This window comes from Rhinolophus sinicus, chromosome 15 (assembly GCF_057876585.1).
Source record: "Rhinolophus sinicus isolate RSI-liver-muscle chromosome 15, RSI-T2T, whole genome shotgun sequence".
Lineage (NCBI taxonomy): Eukaryota > Metazoa > Chordata > Mammalia > Chiroptera > Rhinolophidae > Rhinolophus > Rhinolophus sinicus.
The window spans coordinates 110,631,112-110,649,161 of NC_142515.1; the positions used below are offsets into that span (position 1 = coordinate 110,631,112).

At 35.0% G+C, this 18,050-nt stretch overlaps 1 protein-coding gene across 4 annotated transcripts in view; it reads left to right on the forward strand.

Moving 5' to 3' along the window:
- FBXW7 (F-box and WD repeat domain containing 7) overlaps positions 1-18,050 on the forward strand; it is a 171,493-nt gene that overhangs the window by 41,477 nt on the left and 111,966 nt on the right. Inside the window, exon 1 of one of the 4 annotated variants that reach the window (XM_088792574.1) lies at positions 12,984-13,386. The exons of 2 other annotated variants lie outside the window; for them this stretch is intronic. In XM_088792574.1, the coding sequence (XP_088648700.1) occupies positions 13,234-13,386 (153 nt within the window). In that variant the 5' untranslated portion in view covers positions 12,984-13,233. Of the gene's footprint in view, positions 1-12,983; positions 13,387-18,050 lie in introns of those variants that run through there. One more of the 4 variants, XM_019722723.3, reaches the window with a different exon arrangement.

Sequence of the window (18,050 nt, forward strand, 5' to 3'; positions counted from 1 at the left end):
TTTGCTTTATATACCTCTTAAGTAGTATAGACTGGATTAAAGCTTTGCTCTTTACTCCTCCTCATTAAGTATCATTTTTAGGAGATGGTCTGTTTTCATTATGTAAATTAACACAAATTTCTGATGACTCACAAATGCTGCATTTCCTTCATTGCCTGTTTTATCTCAGTCATTATGTCCTCAGCACCCCAACATTGTTATTTTGCAAGCTGAAAAATTTTGCCCTGTACAGCTCTTGCTTGATATGTGATTGGAACTCACTAAATGGTTTTTGAATCAGTGAATGAACTTTTTATCTGAGTCTCCCAATCTGTTCAGTTTTTTTAGATAATGATTTTAACCATTCACCTGGTCTCATGCCACAGGCCCTATAACATTTGTGACAAACACTTGTGTACACTTCTGTCAACATCAGTTATCATGTTTTGGTCCTAACCTTAACTGATTAACGAGGCAGATAATCTTATTTATGGATGGTAGAAATAAGGATCAGAGAGATTGTGATTTACTTACGGTTTTATAGGCAGTGGTGGAGTTGAAAGTTAAAATTAGTTTCTGATTACATGTTTCCTGGTTTTCATAGAAAATGCTTTCTAATGATAAAAGCAATATACAGGCAAGAAATTTCTCTGAGTTGAGTACTAGTGAGTTAACGAGAGAAGACTGGAAGGTACTAGTACTTTAAATTCTTGTGTGATGAGACCAAAGTCCTAATTTGGTGGAAGGAATATAAGTCAAGGATGTGAGAAGTTTTTCAGTCAACATTGATAGAATTTGGAGATTTTGATATTTGATAATGAAGCCAGAAAGTAGTTGAGTGAACCATCCCTCAGATAACAATGATAAATTCTGGTTAAAATATTGAAAGAAAAATTCCCAACTATTTAAAAGCAGTGGCAAGTGACCAAAAGGAGGCAGCAGCCTGATGAGAGGTGGTCCTTCAATGCCTGCAGCTGCCATGTGTGAGAATGGTATGTTTGCAGCTTTCTGGTCTTTGGGTGCACCCCAGCCCTCGGTGGTCCCAGTGGGATAGGACAGAAGCTGGGGCTAGCCACGCAGCTGGAAGTTTACTGAGGGACATCCTGGAAGCAAGAGAACCACTGAGGAGGTAAAGAAAAATGTGCAAGTTTTCGTCAGCCCATCGTTATCACAAGCAATTCTAAAAGAAGGAAGATTTCATTTGGAAAGGGTTCTATTGGGGGGAAATGGCTGAATATCACTATTTTACACTATTAATAGCATACACTAAATTTCATTTGTTTAGTATTGTTACTTGTAATGGATGACTGGCTACTTCTTTAACTCAGAGTAAGTATAGTACATCTTTATTTATATAGTAACGTATTTATATATATATAGTATATCCCCAGACCTTGCTTTTGAGGATTTCTGACTTGTCTGAATCCATTTGTTATGAAAATTAGCAATTCTAGCTCCAATATGATTGAAAGCATTATGATAAATTATAAATTCTGTAGAACATGTTGTGCATAGTAAAACAATTTACAATGTTTTTGGATATAACTATTTTAATAATACATCATACACTGTGCTTTTTTAAAAGTGGCATATCATGGTCATAGTTTTGTTTTTCAATAACTTAGGGTTTCCAGTTTGATTCTCACTTGTTACACAGTGATGCCGTTTGAGAGAATTTAGTTTGACTCATCCCTGACTTTTAGAAGTAGACATGTTAATGCTCTAGCTTTTCTCCCTAGATTCCCTTCTTTCCCCTTCTCTGAAGCCAGTTAAAACCATTCTTCATTTTGTAGATACAGCTATGAATATACTTACAGGTATGGTTCCGCCTGCTCCCACCCATCCCTGTTATCCACAGGCAGTCAGAAGCTGTTATTAGGGATTTGTAAAGCATTTCTTCCTGTAGTTTGTAGTACAAAGGAAACTGGTGTATGTATTGTAGTACTGACTATGCTTTTCCAAACTGTGCTTCCTGCCCTGCCCGCCCCCTGGTTTGGAACCACTGCTGCGTGAATGCTGCCATATGACACCTCACATCACCACGGCTGCCTGAACTGACTGCTGTCTGTAAAAGGAATCTTGAGAGTGACTGTTTGGTTTGCTCTTTGCTTGTTTTAGCTACTCTGGTAGTTAATTTGGCTTTGGTACTGTAATCCCTTATTTACCACAGGGAGATGGAGTAATGCCACCATCTTGCTTACTAAGCAGAAGAAACTAGTGTAAAGAAGTGGGCTTTGTTTTACTGTAGAGTCAGCTCGATTGGAAAAAGTGGAAGTGCTGATGGTTTTGAAAATGTGATGATACTGAAGTGATCCCTCTGTCTTGACTAGTTTTCTTACAGCGTTAGTGATAGACTGAATGCTGTTTTAGGTAGTCGGGTCATGTCGTGTGAACTAGCTGTGCTATGTAGGCGGGTAACGTATACCACTTTCCTAGACAGGGCTCCTCACCTGTTTTTTGCGGCCATTTCACTGCACCTGGAAGTGAACATGCAGAGAGGGAGTAATTAGATCCTAATCCCATACATTAGCTCATACCAGTTAGTTGTGGTTGTCTGGCTATGTTAGGGCTGTACTGGCTCCAAAGTGGAAAAGATTGAATTGCTTATCTGTCTCTCCTCACATGCCAGAACTTTCCTGTGACCCATAGAAGTGACGTAGCAAACTGAACATAGCCTGGCGGTTCCCAGTTACAAGTTCCTACCCCTCCTCTTTTTTGTTTTTTCCTCCCACTTTCTTGTCATATTCACATTGTAAGCAGTTCTTCCCAGTTAGAAGCAAGTTCGTCCTTAATGGAGCTGGGTTACAAAGAAATGGGGCTCTGACAGCAATCTAGCATGAGATTATTATGCTGTCGTCGTCTTTGAATGAACAGGTGGATGTTTATGAGATGGTGGCTTGCCTAAGATAATACTGCCTCCTGAGACTTGTCTGACTTAGCGTCCAGATGTGTTGATTTTCTTAGTGTCTCTGCGCTGTGCTGGATCATGTACATCTGGATCATTCTTTTTAGTTGACTAAGCTGATACATATCTTTTATCTTTTGAGAGTTAAAAATGTCAGAAGGCTCATTGAAAATTTATTAGAAACTCTCAGAAAGTGTAACTAAATGTGCATCATCACTAGTATAGTTTATTTTTAACTAGTGTGTCAATCTGCTTAGAAAGTTTATTTTAAACATCAAATTACAAGCTTCCTGAACTTTCTCCTTTTTAAAATGGGGTTAGGGAGGATAGGTGTGGTGGAGAACGCCATTGGAAACTGAGTACCACCACCCTTTTCCTTTACTTTCTAACTGGAAATCTTTTCTGAATTCCACAGAGAGTATCTGTGTTCCTACACCAATTCTCTGACACCAACTGGGTGTCCCACAATTCAATTCAGTTCAATTCAGACACTAACTACCCATAGTTAGTATTATATTCCACAAGTTCAAGGTCATGTTTCCCAGGAAGACTGCCAGAAGTGGGGTCCCTGGCAACCTGCATTTCTGTCTGACCTGGCTGCAAATTCCGAGATTTCCCCAAGTACCCTTCATGTTGGATAATTTGATAGACTGATTCACAGAACTCACTGAAAACCCTATACTTAGGAGCACGCTTTTATTATAAAGGATACAACTCAGGCACAACCAAATGAAAGAGAGGACGGGGGTGAGGTCTGGGGTGGGGGTGGGGAGAGATTCCATCTCCTCTCCTGCTACCGGGGGCATACCACCCCCCACTATGTCAATGTGTCCACCAACCTGGAAGATCGCTTGAGTCTTGATATTTATTATTTTTATTGAAGTTTCATTATGTCACCTATGATTTTCATTAGTCAAACTATGATTAACTAAATCATAGGCTTTGTGACTGAACTCAGTTTCCAACCTCTCTCTCTGGAGATTCGAGAGGTGGGGCTGAAAGTTTTTCTGGTGACCAGCCTCATCCTGAAGTTATCTAGACACCACCATGGGTTACCTTGTTAAACATAAATTCAGGTAGTTGATAGGGGCGCTGACAGAGTTAGTATCAGAACTGAAGAATCGTTCCTTTAACTTCTGCCTTCTGACTCTGGGTAGATAGTGTCAGAATGGAATTGTAGGACACCTCGTTGGTATCAGAGAATGAATAACAAAAGATGCTCCACGGGTTTGTGAGTCTCTGCTAGGAACTGGGGCCAAAGACCATATGTATGAGTATGTGTATATATACTCATACATACACACTTACGTACATATGTATATTTGATTTTACTACAGTATCAATGTAATATCTTTGATTCTTTTATCTTTTGAGTTGTCTTTGGGATTCTTTGTCTCCGGACTGTTTATTAGGATCCTACCAGAGAATAGGTTTCAGATTTCTAATTTCTCTGCTTCATTTTCATGTTCTAATTTTTAAATTTTAAGTTTGCTTTTATTGAGATAAATTAGTGCATAATTTGATGAGTTGTAACATGAAACAACTCATGAAACAACTACATTCAACATAATGAGTATATATATCGTCCCCCGGAAACCTCTTTGTAACTCTGTAATTCTTCCTTCCCTCCCCCCATTTCCAGGCAGGCACTAGTTTTACTTTCTGTCACTTATGGGTTAGTTTGTATTTTCCTGAAAATTATATAAGTAGACATGTATCTCCTCTTTTATCTGGCTTCTTTTCCCCAGCCCAGTAACTTTGAATTCATCCATATTTTGTTGAGTGAACTTTCAATACTTTGTTCCTTTTTTTTATTATGGAATAGTATTCCACTTTGGGCATATATCACAGTTTGTTTTCCATTTATCTGTTGCTGCAATGAGTTGTTAACAGTTTTTGGCTGTTATAAATAAAGCTGCTACAAATGTTTGTATGGCAGATTTTTAATGTGGACTTGTGCTTTCATTTTTCCTGAGTGGAATAACGGAGTCATATAGTAGGTATATGTTTACCTTTATAAGAAACAAGATCCATGTCCTTTGGATAACTATGTGCAGGTGTTTTCCAGTTTGTGGCTTGCCTTTTCATTTTCACTAGTCTTTTGAAGTTCAAAAGTTTGTTATTTTGAAGAAGCCCAGTTCATATAGATATAGATATAGATACACACATATATGTATATACACACACATATACACCCCCCACACACACACATACACAGAGGGTGTCAAAAAATGTATACACATTTTAAGAAAGAAAAACTACATACCGATATCAAGAGATGAATACAAGTCACATTTGACTTCTGCAGTTACAAGAGGTGCTCAAAGTGGTTACCATCAGCGTCCAGACACTTCTGATTATGGCGACCTACTGCTTGAGCAACATTGACCAAAGTGTCCACTTGTATACATTTTTTTGGCACCCCCGGTATATAGATATATTTATATTTCATGCTTTTTGTTTTGTGTTGTGGTAGGTTGAGTAATATACCACCCTGCAAAGATGTCCATGTTCTAATTTCCAAATCCTGTGAGTATGTTATCCTAAGAGGCTAAAGGAACTTTACATATGCGATTAGGTTAAGGATTTTGAGATGGGGAGATTATCCTGGATTATCCAGGTGGGCCCAGTGAAGTCACAGACTCCTATAAGAGGGGGTAAGAAGGTCAGGGCAGAAAAGGCAAGGAAACAGATTCTCTTTTAGAGCCTCTAGAAAGAGCATTGGCCTGGCAACAGCTTTTTAGCCCAACTGGAATTAGCCCAGTTAAGCTGATTTTGGACTTCTGACCTTAAGAACTGTAAGATAATAAATTTATGTTGTTGTATGCCACCAAGTTTGTGGTAATTTGTTACAGCAGCCATGGGAAGGTAGTAAGATTTTGGTACCCAGAAGTAGGGGTGTTGCTGTAAGAAATTCCTAAAAATGTAGAAGTGGCCTTGAAATTAGGTAATGGGTAGAATTTTGAGGAGCGTGATAGAACAATTCTAGATTGCCTGGAATGTACTGATGGTAGATACAGAGATGTTAAAGCCTGCTGGTGAAGCCTCAGAAGGAAGTGAGGAGACAGCAGAGAAAACTTACGTCATCTTAGAGAATACTTAAATCATCATAAATAGACTTGGTAGAAATGTGGATGTTAAAAATGCTGAAGATGAGGACTCAGAAGAAAGTAAGGAGCATGGTAAAGAAAGCCTGTAGCTTTGAGAAATATCCAAACTGACACAAGCAAAATTTTGGTGGAAATATGAACGTTACAGGTGCTGCTCATGAGGACTCCAAGGGAAATAAAGAACATGTTATGGGAAACTGGAGTCAAAGGGAGCCTTAGATAGCAACAGAAAGCTTACCTGGATTCTGCCCTGTACTCACATGCTAGCTCTGTTCTGTCTTGCCTTGGTATTGTAGCCGTCCTTTGTGTACTGTAACTTTGCTCTTCTATTATGTGCTTGCATAAAGTACTTTAGTTTTAATTAAAGTGAGAAGTTTATATTTTTATATAAATTAAATTTGTGTTTAAAAAGTCTCAGTATTCTTGAGAACAAACTTGTTAGAGCATATATACTTATTCTTGAGATGTCATTATTACTACAGTCTTTCTGCAGTTTCCCTTTGAATAAATGAGTATGTAAAAGCAATTTGCTATACAACCTTTAATTTCTGGATTTTCCTGATCTCTTTTTTTAAAAGCAAAACAAAAACTATTTAAAAAATCATATGAGGTGTGATCGAAAAATATGGTGAATGTTAAATTTTAAAAATTTATTACAGTAAAAGACACATTGCCATTAATCTCCTCAAAATACCCTTCCTCGCTTCGAACATACTTATTCCATCGTTCTTGCCACTTTCTGAAGCAGTTCTTCTGGAAGACTTCCTTCGTGAGTGTTTTACTTCATCCTCCATCATGACAACTCTCTGTGTCACAGATAGCGTCTGGTACAGAAGTTTCTATCAAGTAAAAACATGGTGTGTCCTCATCCACCTCATTCACTGGACCTGGCACCGTGTGACTTCTGGCTCTTCCCCAAAGTCAAAATGACCTGGAAAGGAAACGTTTTGAATCGATTCAGGATATCGAGGCAGCCATGACAGCACAACTAAAGACACTCATGAAAGAGGACTTCCAGAACTGCTTCAGAAAGTGGCAAGAACGGTGGAATAAGTGTGTTCGAAGCAAGGGGGAGTATTTTGAAGGGGACTAATGGCAATGTGTCTTTTACTGTTATAATTTTTTTTAAATTTAAACATTCAGCATATTTTGTGATCACACCTCATATTTTGAACTCATTTTGAATTAAAATGAAAAAGCATACATGGGTTTCATTTAGATATCCTTATGTATTATTGACGAAGATTATTTAGAAAATACAAATGCATTGTTTGTTAGAATACAGTTGACCCTTTAACAACATGGGTTTGAACTGCATGGGTCCACTTATATGTAGACTTTTTTCAATAAATACCTGTACTGTTTTCAGTCTGAGGTTGGGAGCCTGTGGATGCAGAGGGCTGACGGTATGCATTGATCTAGCCATTTTATCTAGGGGACTTGAGCATCCTCGAATTTGGTATCCGTGAGGGGTCCTGGAACCAATTCCCCGTGGACCCCGAGACTTAAGACAACTTAAGTCTCAGTGGAGTCAGAAGTTATATCCAGATTTTCGATTGCACGAGGGTTGAACAACCCCTGTGTTCAAGGGTCAACTATAATATTAAATGGTAGCTTTTTTTAATGGTTATTATTTATTAGTATAATACAACATATAGTATCTGTGTATTCAGTCTTCACCCTATTCTTCCAAGTCTTTTTCTTCTGTATTCTAGGGTTTTTATTTTGTCTATTTTTTTGGAAGCAAGAATTATATAAAACAGTAATCACTATATTTTAAACCGTTGCCAAGTTGAAAGTCAATGTTTAAATTTAAAACATTTAGTGCTATTTAAGTGTGGAATTCCTAAATATTATAGTTCCCTCTTCTGTCTTTTCAGAGCTATTACACCATGTTAAATTTTTCAAATTAATTTCAACAAGTATTCAAAAATTACCAATAGACTTAAGTTGCTATTTGATTCTCTGGATTTAGAAGGACTTTTATGTCAGCTACCTATATCTCTAGTATTTCTTTTGAGATTGGAATTTGGAATAGTTATTATCAAAAGTTATTTGAGAAATTGAGGTACAAAGTGAGTGACACAGTGAAGACGTGTGCAGTTTCAGAATATAGGTCAGGTAACATGGTTTCTGCAATTCAATGGTATATAAAAAAGAGGAGTGTGGGAGTTGCTCTCAAGTAAAAGAGATGTAAGAAACATAATAACCATATACAAAGAGTGGTTCTTGTTTGGATTCTGTTTAGATTAAATTACTTAGAAAAAACATTTTTGAGACAACCTTGGAAATTCAAATATTGACTGGTATTAGTTAATACCATGAAAACTATTATTTTCATGGGTGTGATATAGTGATTTTGTGATTATGTAAGGCGATGTAATAATTTAAATAAAATTATTTAAAGATACATGATGTGTATGGATGGGAGTGGGAATGACATGATGTCTGAGATTGACTTAAAAAAATCTCAAAATAAGAATAAAAGACAAATACAGCAATATTGGTCATATCTTGAATAGTTGTTGAATATGGGTGACGAGTAGATACGTAGGAATTCATTATACTCTTCTCTCTACTTTCCTGTATAACTAAAATTTTTCATTTAAAAAATTCAATTTTTTATTCATTTACCACAAGTTTTGCTGTTGTTGCTCCTCTCCCAATATTTAAAAAAATATTCTTAAAGCTTTAAAAATATTACTTATATTCTTAATAAGAAAATGAGGTATTTCCTGGCCATTTCGTCCTTCCTTCTGATTTTTTTTTTTCCTCCCTAGCAGTTATCACCGTCTACTACAGTAAATATTTATTTTGTTTGTTGTGTGTCTTCTCCCCCTGGAATAACCAAGTTCAGTGAAGGCAGGGGGGATTTTTATCTGTTTTGTGTGTTGGTCCATCTTCATTACCTATATAACACATGGTAGGTGTGTAGTAAATAGTTGAATGAGTGAATAAACGAATGAATGGGAACCAGAGCTCTTGAAAAACTGAGGACATGGGGTTTGGTCAAGGACAGAACCAAGGAGAACCCCCTTGAAAATTAACCCTGTGGGACTTACGAAGAAAATGTAGGCTAGTATATACAAATTTAGGGGGTAAGATGCCATCTCTCCCTCATTTGACTGCAAAGCCTTAAAATATCAAACTTTCAACATATTCTCAGCAATAGGAATTGCTATAAAATAATTCAATTATACTGTAATTTCTCTGATTGTCTTTCATATAGTCTTAAAAGTTTTTCTTCCCTAATCATCTCTTTACTACTGAAAGGCAATCTCTTTTGGTGATGTATTTTATTTAAAGTTTATGTATTCTCAGGAAAAAAAATTTTTTTTAAAACAAGTGATTTTGTATAGGCAAGATGAATTTTAGAAACTGTTCTTACGGTTTCTTTTTATATTAAAAATATATAATCTTGCATTTTTCCTTTTCCTAAAAACTGATTTTTTTTTTTCAATCTATATGTGTTTGCCAGCTAAATTTTAATGTCTTGCTGCACGGACATCATAATTAGCAGTTATCTATTATACATCTTTTAAAAAAATAGATTTAGTTTTCAACAGTACTGTGAGACACAGCTGGCAATAATAATACTCAATAATTAAGATGACTGAAAGTTGAATATTAAAATGACATCAGTGAATACTCAGAAGCATTTTATATTTGATATTCTAAAGTGAATGCTTTTAGAATCACTGCTTTTAAAATTACTGAAGTTGTTTTAATAACTCCAAACTGTAAGCCTTGATTTAAGGAAAAATGTGAACAGAAATATGTAGTGAGTCTCAGTTTATTTGGCTTGGGACCCCTTTACATTCTTAAAAAATTATTGAAGACCCCAAAGAACTTTGATTTATTTGGGTTATATCTCTCAATAGTTACCCTAGTAGAAAGTAAAACTAAGTTTTAAAAGTGTTCATTTATTAAATTCACTTAAAAGTAATAGCTAATTACATGTTAACACAATTAACATATATTTTTTTTGGAAATAGCCATATTTTCCTGAAGTGAAAAAAATTAATGAGAAAGATGACATTGTTTTATATATCTGCAAATATATTTGAAGTTTGGCTTAATGGAAGAAAGTTGAATTCTCATATTGGCTTATACATTCAGTCTTCTCTCTATATATGATATGTCGTCTGAGGAAAACTTACTAGTGTGTACTCGAGACATGGAGAGTGAGAAACACAATTAGCATCTTAATATTATGAAAATAATTTTGATCTCATAGACTCCATGTAACGGTCTCAGGGATCCCAAAGATTCATATTTTGAGAACTGCTAGAATTATTTCTCACAGGGATACATATATGGCAATATAGAGTTTTAAATGAAAGAATAGTTTTAAAAAATACTCTCATATCGTAGTGTCCATTGGGTAAGTTTCTATTTGATACATTTTGCTTTAGGGTAACTATTGAAGTTAGCTTGTGCTTACTTAATAAATTTGGGCATTGAGGGAGGATGGTCTGGTTTGTAAATTACACATCTTTTAGGCTACCTTGTAGAATGGTGACCTTATTTCTCAGAGAAGTAGAAATTAATTAAATAGAAATAGATTGTTAAATTTTTGAAACAAGTTTTTGATATTTAGAGTTTTGCAATTAAGGCAGAAAGCTCAACATTAAAATGCAGTTTATTTAAAAAATAATGTTGCTTCATTGTTATTAGTGAGCAAATATTAGTATTCTCTTTTTAACCATATCTACAGCTAGACTATTAAAGTTAAATATTAACCGTTTTTCCTAAACAATATTATGTTTCTTTTTCTGATAGTTTTTAAGGCTTTATTTTTGTTGGTTTGCCGCCGCCTTCTATCTGTATGAATCAATGGTACATTAAATTATTTGACACGGAAGGAAAAATAATATGTAATGAAAATAGCCCTTATTGCTTCCATTCTATTTTAATTATAACTAATGTAAGATCCAGAGGGTATTGGTGAAGCATTACATGTCTAGTTATTTCACAAGTAATCTATACTTTGGGTCTTTTATTTCATAGTTTTGTTTAAAAACAACATTGATGCTGAGTAGCTAGTAAAATACTTTAAGTAATAGCAAAATGCATTTGGTGGGGATTTTTATTGATGCTTGTCTATAATATTAGGTGCAATGATTTATTTATAGGCTTTTGTTAATTATAAAGGTAATGAAAATCTCAATTATTTGGGCATGTTACACATGTGTTGATAATATAAATCATAGGAGGTTTAAATGCTCGGGACATTGTTCTACGTTAGGATGTTGTGTTAATTTTTTCATTACCTCTCTTGGCTTCCCAGTCTCGCACGTTAGCTAGGAGGAGTGTGCATCAGCTGTAACAAGCCCTTTCCCCCAGTGTGTCTGACGTGCATCTGAAAATATGACAGATTCTAGATTTTAGAAGTTCTGTTGTTAAATCGTGTAAGAAACTTAAACTGATAGCACTTCACATTTTCCACATAATGTGCTCTTTCGATGAATAGCTGTGAAGCAGCGCGCAGGAAAGGCAGTTCTTGGCAATACCAGCTCAATTGCATCTGCAGATGAGGATTTAAAATTCTATGCAGCAGACAGTACCTCCAGCAGGCGAGTAAAAGGTTACTGCATTATTTTGCTTGTTTGTTTCCACAGCCTTTATCTACAACAGGTTTTTCAAAAAAATTCAATGTGAAGTGCATGCATGTTTTTAGATATTCTGGAAATTGATTTAAGTATAACATGATATCAAAAGGGCAGTGCAAGGTGAAGGAAGAGGCAATACTGGCTCTTTTTAGCTTTAAACCAAGGAAGAAATTGAGCGTGAGGCATGCACAAATAAAGAACCTTCCAATGCCACAGAAAACAGGAAGTTTTTATAATATACATTTTAATTAAAGGTGTTTCTTATTGCATTTAGTTTTTAGACTATCTTCCTCAAAAAAGGGTCATGTTAAAAAAGATTGATTATCGTTGATCTGTGAATATTCACTAAGTTACAATTATTTGAAGTATGATTATTTGGGAAGACTATAACATATTTGTATTAATGTGACCCTCTCTTGTCCTGGAAATTATAATGTGGATTATAGTTACATGGTGTAAATAAATGCCTTTACACATTATTGACAAAAAAGGATGCTTCAGTATAAAATATACTAGAGTATGGCTAACATACTTAATACTTTTGCTTGTATTTTTAGGGTGGTTTATATTTTTTGAATCTTTTTGATGAGATGCAAATAACCCAAGTTGGAGAAGATTCAGTGTCAAAACAACCAGATTTTTAATGGCTTTTCACTTATTATCAATACCTACCTATAGCCACAAGCCCTTTTTTTACTTATTAAAACTCTTCTAACATTTATGATGTCAGGGGACTCCTTGGTTTATCATTATCTATACCACTATTTTTACTATAGAATTTTATTGCTCCATATTTCTCAAGTCTAAGTACAATATTCAGAGAGGATTTTTGCTATGCATATCAACGACCATCCTGCCCCCTCCCAGCAATACTCATAGATTTTTAATAGCTACTGTATAAATTTTGTTTTTTAAAAATTCTTATGCCTATGTTTCTGTGTTTTAGATTGACTAATAAGATTGAAAATGATCCTGTAAGTTAATCTATAATATACAAGTAAAATCAGTTGATTATTCTTACTGTGAGTGCTTGGCAGGCTTCTTGAATCGTGGAGTCATAAAAGGTCAGCAGTTCTGATTGGTAAGTTAAAAGAATCCGTCCAGTAATTTGCTCCCTGTTGTTTCTCAGAGCAATGCAGCAGCAGTTCTTTTCCAGATATTGAGCGGTTCTTGAACAGTGTGTATGGGGACAGGGAGGGGTGGGGCTCATTCCTGTTGGTTGTTGAAATAGTGAGCATTTACAGAGGGAACAGGTTGGATAGGCTGAGCTGAAGGAGTAGGCAAACAGATCTAAACTGATGGAGGACAGAAAAAGTGGTTAGTATAATTTTGGGGTATATTATCTTGAGTTCGCTCCTTTGTTAAGGACTTGGGATTTAATATAAAACAGTTTGAAATATTAAAGCACCTTACCTTCTTTCTAAAGAGTAGCCGGGAGACTTCTGTTTTTAGTATCGAGTTCTTCTTGGCGATGAGTTTGTGGCTGGTACCTTCTGTAGGGAAGCTGTTTTATTCTTTTTTAACAGTGTTTCTTTTAGCCAGAGAGCTGCAGAATGAGGCATTTAGCCAATTTTAAGTATATATGAGACATCACCAGTTCTGATTTTTAAAGTTAAATCCTCATCTAATGAGCAAGTCAATGTGTGGCTGTGGCTGCAGCATTATTTCTTCTTTAATGAAGAGGTTGAACCGTTCGACCTGCTGCTCCGATCTGTTCTCTTGTAGCCATACATCAGACCAGTTGCAGAGATTATCCATCGAATGTCCCAGGCAACCAAAGGTAACTACATAGATTTATTTCAAATAAAAATATACAATTAAAATGGATGCACTATAACTAGTACCAAATGATTAAAAATAAAAGACCAATTAAAGATATTCTTAGCAGTTTTCTTGACCTTGCAGTAGCTATCCAATATCATTTTGTCATCATCAGATTGTGTAGCAATGGAAATGCACTGCAGTAATTGATTTTGTAATAGGATCAGGTGATTTACTAGCTGCACTGACAACCACTTGCTTGCTTGCTCTGAGCTGTGGAGCGCTCTAATGGATGTTGTGATTGTAGCCTGGGCTGGATGTGAGACTGCCAGCTACTTAAAGCGGCAGCACTTATTTTAAAAATGAGAATAGTAAGCTTTCCTGTTTCGTTTTCTTTGCCTTAGGTTTTGGGAGGCCTCAATAATTTTAGTTAATTTGAGTACCCCCGTGAACTTTTAGAGATTATATGTTATTTCATTCATCAATTCATAAAAAGTTCATTGGTACTAGTAGCCTTGAATATAATGAAATACAGTCTCTCTGCTCCCTAGTCCTAGCTCAGCAGCAACAGATGTATCAACATACTTTGGTATTGATCACAGAGCCTATCTTGAAAATATAAGAAATTTTTTTTTAGCTACCGTATATTATCTGCATGAAACAGAATATTCTTAACATTTGCAAACTTCATGAGTTTCAAACTCTAGCTGTAAATATAATAATGGAATTATGGTAAATTCTTGTACTAGTCAGTTGTGTTAGAATTGTTTTGTATCTTTTTGGCCTTTTGCATTCTTAATGGTTTCATGGATATAACAAGATTTAGGAACTCTGAGTTGGACCAATTCTGAGGAATAATGATGAAAACATAGTAGCTATTTTAAAGTAATGTTTAAGAATATAGCAAATTAAAAACTTAATCTCCAAGAGTATGAATTTTCAGTTATATTTTTAGTGATCTTCGTTTTCATATTCTATGCCTTTTAAACAAATAATTGATTACAAATTTAGAAGCTTAGGACTAAAGCTTAAAGTAGAATAGGATATTCTACTGTTGCAGAAAGAAAAGTAAAGACTTTGTCTACATTGAAGTTTTGCTGAGTGGCTTACATTAGGAAATAAAATTATCTCCCTTCTCTCCCTTCCTCACCAACTCCTCTACCTCTCTAGTTATGTAGTATGTAAAGTGTTTTTCACAGAATCTGACATAAAAACACTGAGTTCTCTGTCCTTCCCTAATTTTTGTTCTTTAACCATGTTTATGTTCTTGCCATGATAGAGACACTATTTCTTCCAACCACATCTAAAAACACTTATATAAATTAAATGTTTATAATTTGCTATAGAAGAAATTGGGCGTAAGATTACCATTATATGTTATTGAAACTACCATGTGAAAAAAGCTTTTCTTTGCAATGTATTTAAATACTTGCCCTTAGTGTTTGAGGCCCAGTGTTTCTTAAAAGATGCAAATATTACCAGTGTCATTGTGTACTTTATCCTGAATTGAGATGCTTAAAACATTAATTATGGAAGACTGTAATATGATTTAAACACTAGTGTTTGTAATCTTTTATTATTCAATAGGTAATCAGTTTGTGCCCCACCTCCCCCCCCAAAAAAAAAACAACAACACTGATAATATTAACATAAGTGTGTTAATGTCATTTGAGATTTGGTCAAGGATGTGTCTAAATTACAAATAATATTGAAATGTTAAATGGTAGATTATCTACAAATTAGTCATTGATAAAAGTTTCAGTAGAATGATGTACATTAAAACTTTTTTGCAATGGGTTGGGCAAATAAAAGGAAAATAAGTGAATACCAGAGTGTTGACTATTTCTTTCTTAAGACTGTTTAGAAGAGATGGGAGATACTATGATTGTTCTGTATTTATGCAGTATTTCATTTAAAATAAATAAGCAGTATACTTTGTGAAGTTCTAGCCCCAGTGAACTGCCTGTTCTTACCTTGAAAGCCTACTGTACTTGATTTAACCAGGCTCTGCCACTAATCTACATGATCAGTTTTATTTATGAACATGCTTAAGGTTCCTTAAACATACTCCTAAAATGTTCATTAAAAAGAAATCAATTTGCTCATACCAGTGTGAGGTGTGATAATAGTTGACCTGGAAGCTGTAGAAGTTGGAGTTAGGAGGAAAGATGAAGTTTTTTTAAAGAATCAGTTTGTAGGTGATAATGAAATGTCTTCTTTCACTTTTCTTGTCTTTTGGAGGGGGGACATGCTTTTGCTAAGAGCGCTGTTTTATCTTTCTCATATTCAGTATTATTCAGAATACGTATTCTCTAAATAGAATACGTATTCTGAATAATTATCCTATTCTATTTAGAGAATACGTATTCTGAATAATTATCCTAGTTCTTAACAGAGCAAATTTGGGATTAAATTTTGGTACTGCCAATTTTTCCCATGCTCTCTAACAAAGATAATGCTATTAAAGAGCTTATTTTAGTACCTAGCATATTTTTTAGTAATCATTTTTTAAAAAGGTAGCCTTTACTCCTTATATGGCTTATCATATTGGCTGTGTGCACTCCTCTTTGCAGCCTAGGCAAAGTGATTTTTGGGTTGATTGAATAGGTACTTTCGAGACGATTATGTCATAATAATTATAACAAGTATTTATGTAACCCTTAATTTGGACCAGAGGCTATACTAAGCACTTCCATATTAGTTATGTCATTTATGAGATAGTATTCTTATTTTCGTTTTTAAGGATGAGGAAACTGAGGCTCAGAGAGATGATTAACCTTAAATCACACAGCCAGGAAATAGCAGAACCAATCTTAGAACTAACTTGTACTTAAATACATATATACATGTATATAAAATTGTGGTAAAATACTGTACTTTAATAAACTTTTAGGGGCGGCGGGTTGGCTCATTTGGTTAGAGTGCAGTGCTCATAACCCCAAGGTCGCCAGTTCAATTCCCACGTGGGCCAGTGAGCTGTGCCCTCCGCAACTATAGTGAAAACAACTTGACTTGGAACTGATGGGTCCTGGAAAAACATAATGTTCCCCAATATTCCCCAATTTTAAAAAATTGAAAAAATAAATATATACTTTTTAAAAAAATTTAATTTTATTGGGGAATAGTGTACTTCTCCAGGGCCCCTCAGCTCCAAGGCATTGTCCTTCAATCTAGTTGTGGAGGGTGCAGCTCACTGGCCCATGTGGGAATCGAACCAGCAACCTTGTTGTTCAGAGCTCACTCTCTAACCAACTGAGCCATTCAGCTGCGCCTTTATATATACCTTTAAGGTATTTACACTTTTAATTCAGCAGTGACTGCAGAGATGAAGCCAAGTTTTGGTCTGAATACCTTATATTATTACCTAATTTTTGTGTCTTGTATTAAGAAGTAATTGATGCATTCACTTCTTACCAGCTATTTGGAATATACTTTTCATTGTTGCAGTAATTATTCATGTAAAGTACTTGTACTCTGTTTGCAGTAATGTTTCTCAAGTTGTGGTTCAGAGATCACTTGCATCTGGCTTATTCAGGGTGGTAGTTAAAAGCACAAGTCTCTGTCAGAACCTATTGATAGAATCAGTGGAATGGGATCCAGGGATTTTCATTTTTAAACAAGCCTCTCAGATGATTTTTATGCATACCAAACTTTGAGAACCATTGAAGTTGAGAATGTGCACCTATTTCACCTTTCTGTATGTGTTATCTGTCAGCTTTCCTTTCTCTAAGAATTGGTTTACAAACCACAGATGATTTATAAAATCATCTCTCAGACTATTAGAAAGAATTTTGAGATAAAATGAGCAATGTCATGCACTAATGGTGAAATGTAAATTGGTAACATAAATTCTTTTATGGCAGACATTTAAGGAACATGTTTAAGTAGTATTTAAAATGCTCATAAACTTTGAGTTACTAAGCCTACTTCTAGGAATTAATCCTAAGGAAATAAATCAGAGGTTTACAGAAAGAGTTAGGCGCAGGAAGTTCATGTCAGCATTATTTCTAATGGTGAAAAGCTGGGAAAAGTCAGTTCAAACATCAGGAAAATGGTTAAATGAGTTTGTTATATCCATTTGTTTGGGCCACCATCCAGCCTTAAATGGTTATGCTGGGAAGAGTAGTGAAGACGTAGGAAAATGCTCATGATTTAATGTAAAGTCTCAATCTAGTTGTGGAGGGTGCACAACTCCCTCCACAGAAGAATGTAAAATTATACTTTTACGTACATAGACATATAGTGCATATGGTATTAAGTCGAACTGTATGAAATTGCTATTTTTTAAGTCATTGGTTGAATGTCAGTATGTTCATGGAGTTTAACCTAAAATGACATCAGTTTTGAAAATATATGTTCATTACACGTTATAGAGAGGGAGACTGAAAGAAAATACAGCAAATTTATAAAGTGATTCACTCTGGGTGACGAGCTATAGATAATTTAAAGTATTTCTTCTTTACATGTGTGTTTTTTTCAAAATTTCTAAGTCTTAGATTTTACCTTAAATTAGGTCAAAATAAGTTGCCAACAAAACCAATTATTGGGAGCAATTGCAAAGCTCTTTTGGAAACCAAGTAAAATTTCTATAAATCTCTTAAGCAAACATAAGGACCCTGTCTATACCAATTCTCTTACCTCTTTTATTTGCCATTGAGTATATTTATGCAAATGAGCACATAT